The sequence below is a fragment of the Mesoplodon densirostris genome, chromosome 3, assembly GCF_025265405.1.
Source record: "Mesoplodon densirostris isolate mMesDen1 chromosome 3, mMesDen1 primary haplotype, whole genome shotgun sequence".
NCBI lineage: Eukaryota > Metazoa > Chordata > Mammalia > Artiodactyla > Ziphiidae > Mesoplodon > Mesoplodon densirostris.
This window is the reverse complement of record NC_082663.1, coordinates 31,392,725-31,411,779: the sequence shown is the minus strand read 5'-3', so window position 1 is coordinate 31,411,779 and position 19,055 is coordinate 31,392,725. Positions and strand designations below refer to the sequence as shown.

At 37.2% G+C, this 19,055-nt stretch overlaps 1 protein-coding gene across 1 annotated transcript in view; it reads left to right on the top strand.

The window, feature by feature from the left end:
• NUP155 (nucleoporin 155) overlaps window positions 1-19,055 on the top strand; it is a 64,362-nt gene that overhangs the window by 42,174 nt on the left and 3,133 nt on the right. Inside the window, exons 21-32 of the mRNA XM_060092818.1 lie at window positions 293-390; window positions 2,806-2,936; window positions 5,498-5,689; window positions 6,354-6,492; window positions 7,170-7,305; window positions 8,818-8,971; window positions 9,193-9,297; window positions 9,980-10,134; window positions 14,611-14,740; window positions 15,908-16,021; window positions 16,698-16,818; window positions 17,272-17,382. Coding sequence (XP_059948801.1) covers window positions 293-390; window positions 2,806-2,936; window positions 5,498-5,689; window positions 6,354-6,492; window positions 7,170-7,305; window positions 8,818-8,971; window positions 9,193-9,297; window positions 9,980-10,134; window positions 14,611-14,740; window positions 15,908-16,021; window positions 16,698-16,818; window positions 17,272-17,382 — 1,586 coding nt within the window. The remainder of the gene's footprint in view (window positions 1-292; window positions 391-2,805; window positions 2,937-5,497; window positions 5,690-6,353; window positions 6,493-7,169; window positions 7,306-8,817; window positions 8,972-9,192; window positions 9,298-9,979; window positions 10,135-14,610; window positions 14,741-15,907; window positions 16,022-16,697; window positions 16,819-17,271; window positions 17,383-19,055) is intronic.

Here is a 19,055-nt window from a genome sequence, read left to right as displayed (position 1 = left end):
AAATTTAAGCATCTGAGAGATTAAAATGCTCCAGGTGTAAATTGTTGTATTGATTTGTCAGTGATTATTTCACTAATCTACAGAGGAAAAGAATATTTACAACATATTCCAGTTCATTATATGCAGAATAGGCAAATTTATAGAATCAGAAAGTAGATTAGCTGTTGCTTAGGGTAGGGCGGGGGAAATGAGAATTGACTGCTAATGGAAAGTGAGTAAAAATGTTCTAAAATTAAGTTGTGGTGATAGTTGCACAACCCTATGAATATACTTTCTGGAATTTTTGTTTCAGTACTACTGCCAAAGTGCAGCAGAGGCTGACAGGATTCATGCGCCCTGAAAATGGAAATACCCAGCAAATGCAACAGGAGCTGCAGAGGAAGTTTCATGGTAAATTATTGCTTCTGATCAGTTAAATGTACATGACCCCAGTAAAGAGTTTTATTAGGTGAATAGAAAACAGTGGACATCTCTTGATAAGATCATTTGTGGTAACAAATATTTTTATTAAAATAATATTAGTGTGATTTGAAAAGTAAGATGATATGGACATCATGTATTTCCACAACTTTCAGCTCATAAAAGGTTTTCATTTCTTCCACCAGAAAACATGATACACACTTTTTTTTTTTTAACTTTTTTTGGGGGCAGTGGGGGAGCTGCATCCCGTGGCCTGTGGGATCTTAGTTCCCCGACAAGGGATCGGACCCAGGGCCCCTGCAATGGAAGTGAGGAGTCCTAACCACTGGACCACCAGGGAATTCCCCAATACACACCTTTTTCTAATGAATTTTTTTTATTGTACTAAAATATACATAACATAAAATTTACCGTTTTAACCATTTCTAAGTGTACAGTTCAGTGGCATTCAGTAAGTTAAGTTCACATGATGTCCTGTAGCATGGTGATTGCAAAAAGCACCACTATCCATCTCCAGAATGTTTTCATCTTTCTAGTCTGAAACTCTGTACCCATGAAACAATAACTCCCTGTTTTCCCTTGCCCCCAGCCCCTGACAGTCACCTTTTTTTTTTTCCTGTCTTTGAATTTTACTACCCTGTGTACCTCATGTAAGTGGAGTCATATAGTATTTGTTTTTTTGTGACTGCCTTATTTCACTTAGCATATAATGTCTTCAGAGTTCACATGTGTAGTGGCATGTGTCAGAATCTCCTTCCTTTCTGAGACTGAATAGTACTCCATTGTGTGTATCAACCACATTTTGCTTATCCTTTCATTTGCTGGTGGACACTTAGGTTGCCTTCATCTTTGGGGTACTGTGAATAATCCTGCTATGAACATGGTGTACAATAGAAATTTGAGTCCCTACTTTTAATTGTTTTATTATATATCCAGAAGTGTAATTGCTGGATTATGTGTAATTCTGTTTTTAATTTTTTGAGGAGCCACCATAACTTTTCCATAGCAACTATACCCTTGTATTGGTACATTTCCACCGGTAGTACACAAAATACTCCAATTCCTCCACATTGTCACCAATAATTTTTCTTTTTCTTTTTTTTTAAAAACATTTCTATCCTAATGTGTGTGAAGTGGTATTTCTTGGAGAGTTAAAAATGTGAATCAAATGTTAGGTTGTGTTTTTTTATTTATTATAAAAAAGTAACACCTAAGGAAATAGCAAGGGAACTGAAAAGTTCTTATAACCAATAATTATTCCAGATGTGAATTGGCATAGTAATAAAATATTGTTTAAATTTTGCCTGCCATTCAGGGTTTGTTTTAAGTTCTTTTGCCTTCTGTTGTTTGAGCCAGTTATTCAGGCTGATAGAACTTTGCTAGTTAAGACTCAGCTATTTACTTTTGTTCCAACGTACTTCCTTTCCTTCCTGCTGGACCTAGTTTTCTGTGCACTATTTTGTAAATTCTTCTTTCAGTGCTTCTTTTCAAGTAAACTTGACAAAATACAAGCATTGGTAAGGATTTATACAAAGGGGAGCATTCAAATTGCTGACAGTATGCACTGAAATAACCACTTTGGAGAGCAATTTGATCATATATATTAAAAGCTAAAAATGCATATGCATTCAAAGCCAGCAGTTTCACTTCTAGGTATATATTCAGGAACAGTCTTTACCAGACGTTTTTCCCACAATAAGTAATAATTTTTATATTATGACCCAGATGTTTAAAAGCATGTACACACAACAAAATTTTAAGAAATAACTATACCTAGTTTAAACTCTAATATTTTTTTTCCTTTTTCATTCTATTTCCTTTTTAAGGGGGAAAAAAATCTGTCATGATTGACTGAATTGATTTCATGATTCACCAATGCATCTTAATTTGAAAAACAGTCATAGCAAAACCTGACTGTGTTTTTGAGGAGACCTTTTTTAAGGATATTTATTGCATTATTGTTGTAGTAGCAAAACATTGGAAACAACAGAAATGTCCTTCATGTGGAAAATGGACCTAATTGTGGTATACTTACATAATGGAACACTCAGCAATTAAAATAAATGTATTGATACTAGATTTTTACTTATCAGTATGGGTAGCCTGTGAAAATATAACTGGGCAGAAAAAGCAATGGTGTAACTTGTCTAAAAACAGCAACATTTTTACTGTTTATGTATGCGTACACACAGAAGCACTTATATATAGTGAGAGGATAAAACTGAATTCAACAACTCACGATCATGGTTGCCTATGAGGGGAGGAAGGAGAACAATGAGGATTTCAACCTTAACTGTAGTTGTTGTTATTTGAGATAAAGTGTTTTACTTAAAACAACTTAACCTGTCATTTTTCAAAACTTCATGAGTTGTGTTTTGTAACTAGAGGCTCAACTGAGTGAAAAGGTTTCACTTCAGGCAATCCAGCAGTTGGTTCGAAAATCATACCAGGCTCTGGCTTTATGGAAACTTCTTTGTGAACATCAGTTCACTGCCCTTGTAGGAGAACTTCAGAAGGTAGGATACTTTTCCCCCTAAGATCGTACTGTTAATTCTGTGCTTAGTTTGTCTGCTTTTTTTTTTTTTTTGCGGTACGCGGGCCTCTCACTGTTGTGGCCTCTCCCGTTGTGGAGCACAGGCTCCGGACGCGCAGGCTCAGCGGCCATGGCTCACGGGCCCAGCTGCTCTGCGGCATGTGGGATCTTCCCAGAGCCGGGCACGAACCCGTGTCCCCTGCATCGGCAGGCGGGCTCTCAACCACTGCACCACCAGGGAAGCCCAGTTTGTCTGCTTTTGAGTGAGCTGTAATCTTTCACTTAGGTTCAGAAGGAGATTATTTTGGGAAGCATTTAGGTTATGATCATTATTTTGGGAAGCATTTAGGTTATGATCAAATTAATGTGTTATGAGAAAATTGCACTAAAGCATGATAACTTGAGGGATTCATTATCAAAACCACAAGTTATTACAGTATATGAGAACTTTGTTGTGATATGTGAATGAACTCTTACTTTACCAAAAATATTTTTCAAACAGTAGATTGTAACCTTTATTTGGGCTACAGATCCCTTTGGGAATCTGATCAAAACTCTTTCTCCCCACCTTCAAAGAATGCATAAAGACACATACATAAAATTTTTGCATGTAATTTCAAGAAGTCCAGTGACCTAAATTAAAATTAAACATTCCTACTTTAAAGAAAAATGTTTGCCACTGTGGAAAATGAATGGTTCTTGCTGTCCTCATTGGAATCCTTTTTAAGGATAAAGGTAATTTGCATTTATCTAAATGTTAGGTCATTTAGGGGGAATGTATTCCCACCTATTAATTTAATTGTGAGCATTTCTAAACATACACAAAAGTACAGCAAGTACAACTAATCCCCCATACACAATTTATTTGCATTCAACATTTTCACAATTTTACCAACTTTACTTAATCTCTGCCTTATTTTCTTTTTCTTTACTGAATTATTTTAAAGTAGATCCCTAACATCATGTCTTTTCATTCCTGTATATTTTAATATGTATTCCTTTGGCCATTTTCTTGAATACCAATGTCATTATCACATTTAACAATATTACCACTAATTCTTTTGGGTAACATCTAAAATAATGAAATTTCTGTGTCTTAAAAATATCTTTATAGATTGGTGCATTCTAATCAAAATCTGAACAGTTGGTTCACTCATTGAATTTGGTTGTTTTTTCTCTTAAACCTCTCAGTCTAGAGCAATTTTCTCTGTCTCTCTCTTTTTGGTGGGGGGGTGTTGCTATTGCCTTGTAGGCATCAGGTCATCAATCTTGTAGAATCCCAACATTCTGAGGTTGTCTTTACCTTACTTGTAGTGAACTTATTCGTCTATTTCCTGAATTTTCTATGAAATGGAAGTCAAATCTACAGAGGCTTGATAAGTTCAGGTTTTTTTGTTTTTGTTTGTTTTTTATGTATTTTATTTATTTTATTTTTGGCTACATTGGGTCTTTGTTGCTGCGCACGGGCTCTCTGTAGTTGCAGCAAGTGGGAGCTACTCTTCGTTGCGGTGCATGGGCTTCTCATTGCGGTGGCTTCTCTTATTGCGGAGCACAGGCTTTAGGTGCATGGGCTTCAGTAGTTGTGGCACACGGGCTCAGTAGTTGTGGCTCATGGGCTCTAGATCACAGGCTCAGCAGTTGTGGCACATGGGCTTAGTTGCTCTGCGTCATGTGGGATCTTCCCAGATCAGGGCTCGAACCCATGCCCCCTGCATTGGCAGGCGAATTCTTAACCACTGTGCCACCAGGGAATCCCCAGGTCCATTTATTTGAGAAAGAATAGCACATACTTTTTTTTCCTCTTTTAAAAACTCAAGTGAATATGTTTAATTATGAAAGCTATTTCCTTTTCCATGCCAGGTAGAATGATGATTTTTAGTTTTATTGGCTGGTAAGAATAATGTAGGTCAGTTTTTAGCCTAGGTATCTTTTTTGTGATCCACCTTCAAAGCTTTCCTTCCCTATATGCTCAAGGAATGCAAATTAAATATTAATCCAAAAAATTTGAACATAGATTGTATATTTGCAGAAATTTAGAAAAAAGAAATAGCAGTCAGATCACTAAACAGAATGTTACTATAGTATAAATCACCTCAATACTTTAGAACTCCATTTTAGCAAGCAGATTTGTTTAAATAAGATCAAACTCCAATGTCAGAAGTCCTTGAATAATAGAATTCAAATGTTATTTTGGAAAAATAAATGTAAGCCCAAGATTTTTTAATGTAGCTGATTGTTTTTTCCTGGTTATAACTAAAGTCAGGAGGCCTGTCTCGAATTTTGACTCCACCTGGGTTTTGCTTTCCTCATTCGTAAAGTGAGAGATTTGGGATAGGCATACTGTGGGTTCTTTTACAATTCTCAATGATTCTATGAAAATCTGTAAAATTTTATTATTTTTTATAGTTTAGTATATTTTATCTTTTGAATTATAGAGTCTATTAATGTTTTGATATTTTAAATTATTAAAGAAATTTCATTCTGTGTGGAAATACAATATTCCTATATTTTTGATCGGAAGAGGATTTTCTTTTATACTCCTAGGAATTTCAAGAACAGTTGAAAATCACCACCTTTAAAGATCTGGTAATCAGAGACAAGGAACTGACTGGGGCATTAATTGCTTCTCTAATCAACTGTTACATCAGAGATAATGCTGCTGTTGATGGCATTAGTTTACACTTACAGGACATCTGCCCACTTCTGTATAGCACTGATGATGCAGTTTGTTCTAAGGTATGATGCTTTGTTACCCGTTTCAGTGTTTCTTACAAGAGGTTTCATGGTATGATGAAAGCACACTAGAATTGTAATCAGGAACTGTTGTCTTTTGTTTGACATACGACCTTGGGTAGGTCTTTTAACCTTCCATGGCGTCAGGATCCTCATCTGTGTAAGAAAGACATTGGAATATATTATTTCTTAAAATCCGTATATAAATTCTTCATAAAGAATCTTTGATAGTATTTCTAGATTGTATTTAAAAAATGGTTAACTATGCCTTTCCTTAAAAATTAAGAAAAAATCACTAAAACTTTGTCTGTAATAAATTAGAGCTAATTGGGCAATTTTTATTGATCCTTTCCTACAGGTGAAAAAAATTTAAAAAATCAGTGTCGCTCGGACTGCCTGCTGACCAATAATGTATTGACTAGGCAAGAGATTTACCAGTCAAAAGCTGTCTTGCTTACATGTTTGTGAGAGGAATTAAGAATAGCTAGCATTTTTTGGTCAAAAACTTTTCTGCCTAAAATTAAGAAGAAGTAAGTTTGTAGAGTTGTTTTTATCTTTGATGATAATCAACCGGATGTAAATTTAGACATAGACTAAACAAAACTTGTATTGACAGCATCATCCATGTGCTTGTATCTTTTTAAGTTCTTGTCATCTCTGCTTCTAGGCAAATGAGCTTCTCCAGCGTTCCCGACAAGTTCAAAATAAGATTGAAAAGGAAAGAATGTTAAGGGAATCATTAAAGGAGTATCAAAAAATCAGCAATCAAGTGGACCTGTCCAGTGTTTGTGCTCAGTATAGACAAGGTGAGAAACAAAATGTTCTTCATACCTTCTGCTTAACTCAGAGGGAGATCTTGCTTCAGCTTTCAGTAGCCCAAGTGATATGACATAGGGAATTCATTTCTTATGTCTTAGTATTTGATGACTGCACCAGCTTCTACAAAAGCTATAACTCTCTTTTTATATCTTGAAATGTGTAACTTTTTAACATTGGGGTTTCGGTCCTATTCCAGTTAAACTACTACCTGTGTTAGATTGCTTTCTGGGTTACATTTATTTTTCAGATGCTTTAGATTCTTCTGATTAATTTTAAAAATACTGCCTGTCTGCTCACTTTAAAATAACTTTAAATCAAGTTTAACATAATGTAGTAACTGTTAGTACAGGTACTACTTTGAATCCTAAGATTTTTTTTCCATCAAGGAACTGCAACCCTCCTTTTTGCTATTTTAAATATGACATTTTTTTGCAATGAAGAAAATACATTTAATAGCTGCCTTTTAGGCATGCTGGAACCTAGTTCTTCGGTAGACTCATCAGAAATATTTTATATGATGTTATCACCTGGGTGACGGATATACAGTAGAAACCTCACAGTAGTAAACATAATAACCTTGATCAGTATTTTTATAAGCCATCTAAGGAAAATGTATCCACTTAATAATATGCCTTAACTCTTTGTCCTTTGTCTTTCCTATTAGTGCGTTTTTATGAGGGTGTGGTGGAGCTCTCTCTTACTTCTGCAGAGAAGAAAGATCCTCAGGGTCTTGGACTTCATTTCTATAAACATGGAGAACCAGAAGAAGACATCGTAGGACTTCAGGCTTTCCAAGAAAGGTGAGTTTTATCACCTTAGCAGATGCAACTTTATGGATATAGACTTTTCTTTGTGTCAAGTTTGATTGATGGTATCAGGAAAATAATATTTCAAGTACAACTCATAAAATTGAATTATGCTTTCACCTAAAAATGTCTTGTTTTATCAAAGGTGTGAATCAGTATTCTAATTATTAGCCTAGGGATAAAATTATAGCCCGGTGGGAATTCTTAAGGACCTCAGTGTTTTTGAACTTGCCTCTGGTTTTCCTGAGGTTGTATTAATGTCAATTCGAAATGCAAGAACAACTTTGGAAACAAAACTGTCTCACCCGCCCCACCCCCAATGTCTCGTTCTGGATGAGGATTAGTATTTTAAAGGATGATTTTTAAATGTTCACAGATTATTAGAGACTGTTTTTTAAAAAAAAAAAAAGGTATGTCCAGGGCTTCCCTGGTGGCGCAGTGGTTAAGAATCGCCTGCCAATGCAGGGGATACGAGTTCGAGCCCTGGTCCGGGAAGATCCCACATGCCGCAGAGCAACTAAGCCCGTGTGCCACAACTACTGAGCCTACGCTCTAGAGCCTGCGTGCCACAACTACTGAAGCCTGTGCGCCTAGAGCCCGTGCTCCGCAACAAGAGAAGCCACCACCATGAGAACCCACGCACCACAACGAAGAGTAGCCCCCGCTCGCTGCAACCAGAGAAAGCCAGTGCGCAGCAATGAAGACCCAATGCAGCCAAAAATAAATAAATACATTTATTTAAAAAAAAAAAAAACAGTAAAATAAGCAATATTTTTTAAAAAGTATGTCCATAAAGGAAATATATAACCAATCTAAGATGTGTTTCATTTTTATGACTTTACCCTTTTAAACAAGTGCTTCTCAAACCTATTGAAAAAGCATATGATTTGTATTGTTTTTATTTTTATTTATTTATTTTTAATTTTATTGGAGTATCGTTGCTTTACAGTGTTGTGTTACTTTCTACTGTACAGCAAAGTGCATCAGCTATACATATACATATATCCTCTCTTTTTTGGATCTCCTTCCCATTTAGGTCACTACAGAGCATTGAGTAGAGTTCACTGTGCTACACAGTAGGTTCTCAACTATGGATACTATGTATAAAATAGATAACTAATGATTTGTATTACTTTTTTTTTTTTTCTTTTTTTTTTTTTTTTGCGGTACGCGGGCCTCTCACTGTTGTGGCCTCCCCCGTTGCGGAGCACAGGCTCCGGACGCGCAGGCTCCGGACGCGCAGGCTCAGCGGCCATGGCTCACGGGCCCAGCCGCTCCGCGGCATATGGGATCCTCCCAGACCGGGGCACGAACCCGTATCCCCTGCATCGGCAGGCGGACTCTCAACCACTTGCGCCACCAGGGAGGCCCTGTATTACTTTTAATACCAAATTGTGTGTGTGTGTGGATTTTCTCCAAAATTCTCTTTAGGTTATATTTCAATTAGATAAGATAAACCAGTTGATAACTAAATGATGGAATGGCTCCTTTTTCATTCTTTCTCAGATTAAGCAGTTACAAGTGTATTACAGATACACTTCAAGAACTGGTAGATCAAAGTAAGGCTGCTCCTCAGTCTCCCAGCGTGCCCAAACAGCCCGGACCTCCAGTGTTGTCATCTGACCCCAATATGCTGAGTAATGAAGAAGCCGGCCATCATGTAAGGGACACAGCACACTTTCGTTCTGAAAATACACTGTGTTTAGATGTTCTGTGTGGTGGTGGCGGCATAACCATCTTGGAAAGGGTAGTAACTCTTCGAACTCACCATTTAAGGATTCTTGATTTCTTACCAGAAGCTTATAAGGCTAAGGAGTCATGTCGAGCCTTGAACTGTTGTTTTACCGTTTTTACTGTTTTTTACTGTTTTCTTTATTTTAGTTTGAACAAATGCTTAAATTGTCTCAAAGATCCAAAGATGAACTCTTTAGTATTGCCCTGTATAATTGGCTAATACAAGCTGACCTTGCAGATAAACTGCTACAGGTAAAAAATATTTTTTATACCAATGTTGTTAATTTATAGTTTTAAGTAGCATAACTCAGCGGGTTAAGCACATATATAGTCATGAGGAAATTCAGTTTTTCACCCTGTACCAACCGTTAGGTATTAGTGAAAAGCCAAGTAATGTAATACCTTTTCCTAGTGAGCAAGGTAGTCTGTTGGTCTAGTTTTCTTGTTATTTAGAAGCTGATTGGGATTGTTTATATTGTGGGGTGAAAATCAATGGATTATGAGTTAGGAGACATGAACTTTGTCGTAGCTCTGCCATTAAGCCACTTCACAAATAAATGTCCTTTCACTACCCTAAGTCATAGTGTTCCTCATTCTGTAAAATGAATATATGGCATTTGATAATTGCAAAGATGCTTTTGAGCTCACAATCTAGGAATCAATAGCTGTGTTCTCAAAGTTTATTAAAAGATTTGTAATTGGATTGTAATAAATTGTTTTTATCAACCTAATGCAACTATCATAGCAATTCTTTGATTAACTGTGGTAAAACAATCATTTATAATGAGAAAAATTGCCCTCTCTTATCTGTTACTGGATTATAATATTGCTTATGTATTCATAAAACAAGGCACACCTATAAAATGATATATTTACTATCTGAAGAGCAAGTGGGTAGTCACAAAATGTTTCTGAGTAACTTTACAATTTCCAGATTGCTTCTCCATTTCTGGAGCCACATCTAGTCCGAATGGCCAAAGTTGATCAAAACAAAGTTCGTTACATGGATTTACTCTGGAGGTATTATGAGAAGAACAGAAGTTTTAGCAATGCTGCTCGTGTCCTATCCAAATTGGCTGACATGCATAGGTATGGCCTAATATTCTCACTGTGACAAATAATTGATAACTGGGCTATATCTAGTTACATCCAGATTTTAGATATTAAATAAAACCTTATTCAGGTTATAGATATATAGAATTTTTATGCTTTTACTTGGATTTACCTAAAGTTTATAGTTTTCTCTTTTTATTTGTTTTTAATAATGTGTAGCAGGTACCAAATACCTCCTACTAAATAGACTCGCTATTCAAACTGTCTTGTAAATCCTTTTCTTTAAAGTATGTCTTTAGATTCTTTCCTATTAACAGCAATTAATTACTATTCTTTTTCTTTTTTAATATTTATTTATTTTTATTTGGTTGCGCTGGGTCTTAATTGAGGCAGGCGGGCTGCTTAGTTGTGGCATGTGGGCTCCTTAGTTTTGGCTCACTGGCTCCTTAGTTGTGGCATGCATGTGAGATCTAGTTCCCTTACCAGGGATTGAACCCGGGCCCTCTGCCTTGGGACCGTGGAATCTTAACCACTGCATTGCCAGGGAAGTCCCTTAATTACTATTCTTAACTAAAGGACAAAAAATACTTCTCAAAGTCTTTATATTTTTAAACGTTTAACAAATTCCAGGCCAGTTTCCTCTACTCTCTTTAAATAACTGAATAGGTCTTGGGGCATATGTATTGAGGATTGTTAAGAGTCCTGTTAAACAGTGCATTGAAATTTCTAATTAGATTGTCTTATCAAAAGACAACTTAAAATTTGGGACAGATCATTAATTTGACCCTCTTTTCATTTGGAATTTTCTTTGCCACAATAGTGCAGTGCTATTTCTAAAATCTGGAGATTGGTTAAGTTAGGACAAGGAGGTGTTTGAGACAAGGTTGTTATTAAACCAAGTTAATCAGAATGGTTACTTAAATCACCCAGATATGGCTAATAGCAAGTGTGAGAGTTTGTGTATCTGTGTGTGTGTGCTCAATGCAGTTGTAATTATTGCATGTATGGGCCCAAGGCATTTTTGGTCTTCTTGCTGTCTTTGGTCATAATAGTCATTTGGTTTTTTCCTTTTTTTATTTTTTTTATTTTTGGCTGTGTTGGGTCTTTGTTGCTGTGCGTGGGCTTTCTCTAGTTGTGGCGAGTGGGGGCTACTCTTCGTTGCAGTGCACGGGCTTCTCATTGCAGTGGTTTCTCTTGTTGCAGAGCATGGGCTCTAGGCTCGCGGGCTTCAGTAGCTATGGCATATGGGCTTAGTTGCTCCGCGGCCTGTGGGATCTTCCCAGACCAGCACTTGAACCCGTGTCCCCTACATCGGCAGGCAGATTCTTAACCACTGTGCCACGAGGGAAGCCCAGTCATTTGGTTTTTATAAGTTCCCTTCATATACATCTTCTGTCACATGTATCGAAGTGACTTTAATTTCTTTGTCTTTGATTTAATAAAAGGAAAGAAAAGGAATTTAAGCTAGTAAAGGCCTAAAAGGTAGTTTCTAGTAAAGGCCTTGGTCAATTCATAGTTTTTGTACAATTAAGAATTGAGAGGGAGACGCAAGAGGGAGGGGCTATGGGGATATAAGTATATGTATAGCTGCTTCTGTTTGTTATACAGCAGAAACTAAAACAACAATGTAAAGCAATTGTACTCCAATAAAGATGTTTAAAAAAAAGGAAAAAAAAAGTTCAAATGAAAAAAAAATTGAAAGCATTATTAAATATTTAATTCACTGTAGCTCTGTCTTAAGGTTATGTAATTCATTCCTTTATCCGGTGTTTGAATGCCTATTATTTTCTGTACTCAGAGGCACGTGTGGACTGTGCCCTTATCCAGGCCTTCAGTATCTCATTTCTGGATTACTCTTGTCATTTTTCTTAGTGCGTCCTAGATACCATTACTATACAAATCTTTGTAAGTCATTTCTGTCATGCTGCTCAATGCTTTCAATGTTAGAGTGACTCTTTTTTTTTTGGCCGCACCTTGCAGCTTGCAGGATACCAGTTCCCCAACCAGGGATCGAACCTGGGCCCCCTGCAGTGGAAGCGCAGAGTCCTAACCACTGGACTGCCAGGGAATTCCCTAGAGTGGCTCTTTTTACACACACACACACACACACACACACACACACACACACATTTATTTATTTATTTTTGGCTGTGTTGGGTCTTTGTTGCTGCACACAGGCTTTCTCTAGTTGCGGCAAGCGGGGGCTACTCTTTGTTGTGGTGTGTGGGCTTCTCATTGCGGTGGCTTCTCTTGTTGTGGAGCACAGGCTCTAGACGCACGGGCTTCAGTAATTGTGGCACACAGGCTCAGTAGTTGTGGCTTGCAGGCTCTAGAGTGCAAGCTCAGTAGTTGTGGTGCTCGGGCTTAGTTGCTCCACGGCATGTGGGATCTTCCCGGACCAGGGCTCGAACCCATTTTCCCTGCATTGGCAGGTGGATTCTTAACCACTGTGCCACCACAGAAGTCCCCTAGAGTGGCTCTTAATTGCCCTTTCATTAATATTTACTGACCTTGTTCCTTGTTATAACAGTTACTATATTCTTGTTATAAAATATTCAGAAATCCTCTAACTTTTAAGAACAGTGCCCATTGTTCATATCTGCTTCACACACAAACACATAACCTAATTTCCTCCTCATGTGAGAGACCCTATACGTCTTACCAGCTCTCAGCTTACCATCTCTTTCCACAATAAAATCTTTTTCCGACTATTATGTTACTCTCTTTCTCACTACACTTTTTTTTTTTCATTTATTAATTTATTTTTGGCTGCGTTGGGTCTTTGTTGCTGTGTGTGGGCTTTCTCTAGTTGCAGCAAGCGGGAGGATACTTTGTTGCAGTGCGCGGGCTTCTCATTTCGGTGGCTTCTCTTGTGGAGCACGGGCTCTAGGCACACAGGTTTCAGTAGTGGCTCATGGGTTCTAGAGCACAAGCTCAGTAGTTGTGGTGCACGGGCTTAGTTGCTCCGCGGCATGTGGGATCTTCCTGGACCAGGGCTCGAATCCGTGTCCCCTGCATTGGCAGGTGGATTCTTAACCACTGCACCACCAGGGAAGCCCTCACGACACTCTTTTTACATACGTAGGCTGCACCAAGTAAGTTGGCGGCTATAGAGTGTTCTACTGTAAATAATTTGGAAATATTACCCATGTTTAAAATGTTTGTTTCAAGTGGGGTTTTTTTAAGAGATGAGAGGGGAGGTAAAGGAAAGCCTTTCAGAAGCAAAGCTCCTAAAGGTACAGAGTCCTTTATATTTGATCTTAAGAGATGGTCAGTGCTAATTAACTGTCATCCACACACGTACTTTGCAAGATAGGAGAAAGGAGTTAATCCTTTCTTTTGGTTTCTTTTTGGAAGGGGAAAACTTACAGGAGCCATAGCTATGTAGAAGGACAGTTTTTTAAGTAAGACCTTCTCTGAAAGTAAAAGAAAGCCAGTTTTTTCCTGATTCAGATTGGCATTAGTGGGGATATCAAATATTAAAATTCATTTAATACTGGTTGATCTGAGGGGTTGCCAACAGCTAAATGAGTTAGTATGTTTGTTTTTAATGCCAAGTTGCTTTATAATGTCAAAGAACCAGGTCTGATGGACTTAGGGGATTAGAAAGGACTGAAGATGGTAATCATGGAGGTGGATACATGCTTAGGGCTTTCTGACACCTGTCAGTCAGTCAGCCAGCAAATAGATTTTGAGTACCAGTGATAATTCAAGGCATTGAGGAAGGGAGTAGTGAACAAGATAGACACCATCCCTGCTCCTAAGGAGCTCTCATTCTAGTGGGCAAAGACCATAGACAGACAAGTTCAGATTCTATAAATACAGTAAAAACAGGATATTACAGTAGAAAGTGCCTTGGGGAATGGGGAGCTGCTTTAGTTAAGATTGGTCAGAGAAGGCCTCAGGCAAATTGTCATTAAAATTGATTCTCAAATGACAGGAAGAGGCAGCTATTAAAGAAATGGAGGAAGTGGTTTAAGCACAGAAGCGATGGTCTCTGAAGAGGCACTGCATCAGATTTAAGTTTATCATGTTTAGGGTACAAAAAAGAAAGCCAGTGGGGTTGGAAATGGTGAACAAGGGAGGAATGAGATGAGGTTGGAGGAGTAGGTAAAGGAGATTGGAGGGTCTTAAGAAAGCATGTGACGTGATCTGATTTTTGTTTTTAAGAGGTCACTCTAGTTGCTGTGTGGAAAATGAAATGTAGTATTTGCCACATTAAGGTAGAGGAGTGAAGAATATGAGGAATAATAAAAAGTTTAATTTAATTTTAGAATAATCCAAGTTTTAATATACTGAAGTTTTAAAATAGGAAGTTACTTTTTGGATGTAAATATAAGTATTTATGTGCTGACTTAAATTGTGGATCTCTTTTATTAGAAATCCTCTAATTTTTCAAGTTTCAAATGGCTTTTTATGTTAATTTGGCATAAATAGTACATCATCGCTGATATATATGTATATTGGATCCTTAAGAATTCACATGAATAAAAATAAGGATTTTCCCCCCAGCACAGAAATTTCACTTCAGCAGCGACTAGAGTACATTGCTCGTGCCATTCTTAGTGCCAAAAGTTCCACTGCCATTTCATCAATAGCTGCAGATGGTGAATTCCTTCATGAATTAGAAGAAAAAATGGAAGTAAGTGCTAACGACACTTAAGTCTTATCCACATTGATTAGTAGCCACGTGTTAGTCCACTTCCTCTCTTCCCCTAGTAAAGAATAGGTCTGTAGCAGTCAGTATTAATTTTAATCTCTTATACCTTCTTTTTTTCTTTTCATATTTATATATAAATCTTTTAAAAGATTTTAATGATACAGCATTTGGGTCCTAGGACATTGCTGTAATCTAAAAGTTTTCTCTATGGCATTTCTAAAGATTTATTCTAACTATTCTAACACCAAGCAGATTATGTCACATTCACCGTTTATTCTGGAGGCTAATAAGTAGATGTGTAGAGTGGGCTAAACTGCCTTTACTAAGAGACACAAAAATGTATAATGGTCCACATACAAAAGCTTATTTCTCATTCACAAAATCCAGAGTTGGTGTTCCTGATTGGCATGTGGCTTTCTTCCACTTGGTTGATGTCAGTTCCCAAGTTCTATTTTCTGGCTCTACCATTCCAATGGCCTTACCTTTTTCTTTGATCAAAGGGAGGAAGGGTGAAAAGCGCGTGTAAGAAGCACATTCACTCTTAAAAAACCTCAACCCTGAAGTGCCATACTGTACTTCTGTTCACATTCCTTTGAAGAGAACATAGTCTTACGGCCATACTCCTAGCAGAGGAGGCTGGGAAGTAGAGGCTGGCCATTTTGTCTGGCTATAATCATGGGCAAAACAGGTGTTGGTGAGTAGCAAAGGCTCTCTGTCACAGCACAGTCCCTGTGTAATCTTCTATGTTGTAATGAAGGGTTGCTAGTCTGTTATGATAAAAGTCTTTATTTATACATTTTTTTAAATTTGGGTAGAATTAACATATAACAGTTGCTAAGGTATACAACATAATGATTAAGTTTTTCTGTATATTGCAAAATGATCACCACAGTAAGTCTAGTTAGCATCTGTCACCATAAATGATTACAAAAAAATTAATTTTCTTGTGATGAGAACTTTTTAAGACCTACTCTTTTAGCAACTTTCAAAATATGCAACACAGTATGATTAACTGTAGTCACTATGCTGTTATTTATATATTATTTTTATTTTAACAAACTTAAAGTCAGATACTAGGAGTCATTCCTTCAAGTACCTGGTGATTTATCATGAAGAACTTAAGATTTGATTTTTTTCTACCCAAACTAGGTTGCTAGGATCCAACTTCAGATACAAGAGACACTACAAAGGCAATATTCCCATCATTCTTCTGTACAGGATGCAATTTCTCAGCTGGACTCTGAGCTAATGGACATAACTAAGGTAATAAAAAAGCAAGTGAAATTCCTATAGTAGTCACCTATTATCTTGTTTCTTTTGCATTTTATTTTGTGTTTAAGATAAGCCATCTTTGGAAGCACATCACTGGGCTGACACATCACCACTGTGGTATCTCACTCTTAGAAAAAGCTATGTTTCTCTTTCCAGGCCAATTTCTATCAAGAATCTATCAGCCTCACATGGGGCTTTGTTAAAACTCCTGCCACCTATTTTATGGCCTTATTTCTTATCTTGAAAAAGTAATTTATCTTTGCTTAACTCTCCAAGCCTCTCCCACTCTGTACCCTTCTGAACAGTTTCTTTTTCAATTATTCATGGACATTTCTCTAAGTACCCTGAAGCACCATTAGATTTGTCAGTATTTCTGTGATTTTTCAAACCTTAGTTTAGACACTAATTCTAAAAGAAATGTCATTGCAGTATCTTGCTCTCAGCCAAGAAAAAAAAAGGCACACATATTTAAATCTGTTTAAATGTGTTTTCCATGCATTTACCATTCTTAATCTGGCATTATGACCACCTACGTGTCATCACATCTTTGTATCATATTTTTGGAACTTTAGATAAAATCTTTGGTTACTTTTAACTTTGAGGGAGTTCTTCACTGTTAATTTCTGAATACTAATCTCTGGTTGGATGTTGGCATTTTCTCCTACAGCTTTATGGGGAATTTGCTGACCCATTTAAACTTGCAGAATGTAAGCTTGCAATAATTCATTGTGCCGGTTATTCAGACCCTATACTGGTGCAGACACTTTGGCAAGATATCATAGAGAAAGGTAAGTGTTCATTTATAGGTGTATTAGCTGTACGTTATTTAGTGACGTAGTAGAAGAGTGAATGCAAGCTGCTAACGGTCATACATTTAGGGCTCATGAGAATTGTATATACCTAAACAGAGGGAAGTAGAGGGTACTTGATATGGTGGAGGGTGATCCCGTAGAGAATGATCCCAGTAAATATTTGAGAGGACCCTCAGAAAAGATGTGTCATTTTTGGTGGTTTATACTGCTTAATAAGGGATTCTGAGACTCTTATCTCGGAATCTCATAACTAGTGCCCTGGTAAGTGGAAAGTATATCAGGAAGTAACAGAAACACAGAATCTGCTCGTTATATTAACGTACGTACAAGTTCTAGTATTTTGTACCTTGAAACAGAATAAAATCGTCAATTTAAAATTCTCACAATAAAAACAGTTTGGGTTTCTAATGACATATCTCTTTCTTACAGAACTGAATGAAAGCGTGACATTGAGCTCCCCAGACAGGATGCATGCTCTTAGTCTCAAGATAGTGCTCCTTGGCAAGATGTATGCCGGCACACCTCGTTTCTTTCCTCTAGGTAAGCCATAACCTTAGCTACGGTCGTGGGCTTTTATCTTTTTGTTTTGATGGTTTTCTTCATTGACATGGAAAAATAATGGTTTGTAGGGCAAAATCATTTTGTTGTTGCTATTTATTAGCTCTGCAGTTTCATTCTACCTCTCCAGAAAGAGACACCTCTAAAGAATAGCAGAATTTGTTGATGAATAGTTGGGTATGAAACTCTCTTTGCTTGACCTTCCAAGTTGATATATCTATCTTGGGATAGTCTGACTAACAGACCATAGTGGTTATGTTATTGGTAACCTTATACACGCTTGAAGAGAAGGGAAAAATAGCTGATGTTTTTGTGTATGGATGATCTGTGATTGATTCAACTGCCCCCTATTATATTGGGGGCATATTTTTCTTTAAAATAGCAAGTAGTTGTGTTAAGAATGTAATTTTTGTGAACTCCTTTCTTAACCAGATATACTGACTTATTTGTTATGTAGGAGACTCTGTTATAAGCCATTTGCCAACCTATAATGTCTTCTTCGGTTGTAAAACAATAGATTCAACATAAATGTAATCATACAGTAGAATGTTAAATAAGCACTTTCTGTTTTTGAAAAATGTTGAGAAACATGAAAACGCTTATAACATAACATCAAATTGTTTTTAAAATATGAAGATCCAGACTTGTTTATAGACCTTTTCTGATTTAGGGTTTATTCCCTGGACATGGTAAGAAATAAAACTATTATAATCATACCATTATTTCTTGTAAGTACAGTATTAAAAACTGCCATGACAAAAAAACAAAAAACCGCCATGCCATTTCACTGATCAGGAAAATAAAGAGAAAATAAAGAGCAACTGTATATATATGTCTTATGAGTATGTGAAACCTGACAATTTTAATAGCAAAAAGGCCACATTGTACACAATCCCTTTTGAGGGTATTTCTGCTTTGACTTAAGATTTTTAATTGTTGAACCCAGTAAAATTTAGGGTAGAAGAGGCCTTCCTTTTTCTATCACTCTCTCAATGGCAAACAGGTTCCAGGGGGCTTCAAACTAGAACAAATTGAGTCTTTAGAATTTTTATTACCTTTCCAGAATCTCTGTATGGTAACTTGTAGGGGAGATGTAGGTTCAGTGGCACTTTTTTCAGTGACTCTTGCCCATGGTTACTCACATTGGTCAGTCTCAGATTTTAGGTACCATAAATAAGAACTTGATTCTTACGGTTAAGATCTTATTTATGGGACTTCCCTGGTGGCACAGTGGTTAAGAATCTGCCTGCCAATGCACAGGACATGGGTTCGATCCCTGGTCCAGGAAGATGCCACATGCCGCAGAGCAACTAAGCCCATGTGCCACAACTACTGAGCCTGCGCACTAGAACCCGTGAGCCACGACAAGAGAAGCCACTGCTATGAGAAGCCCACGTACCGCAACGAAGAGTAGCCCCCGCTGGACGCAACTAGAGAAAGCCCACGCGCAGCAACGAAGACCCAACGCAACAATCAATCAATCAATCAATCAATTTAAAACAAAAAATCTTATTTATGATGTAACAGGTAGTAAAAAGTGAGACTGGGACCACAATTACAATCATCAAAATAAATAACTTATGAATCTTACGAATATTACATTTAATATTTCTAAAATCTAGATGCAGTAGTGCTTTTCTGAAAAGCTGTTAAAT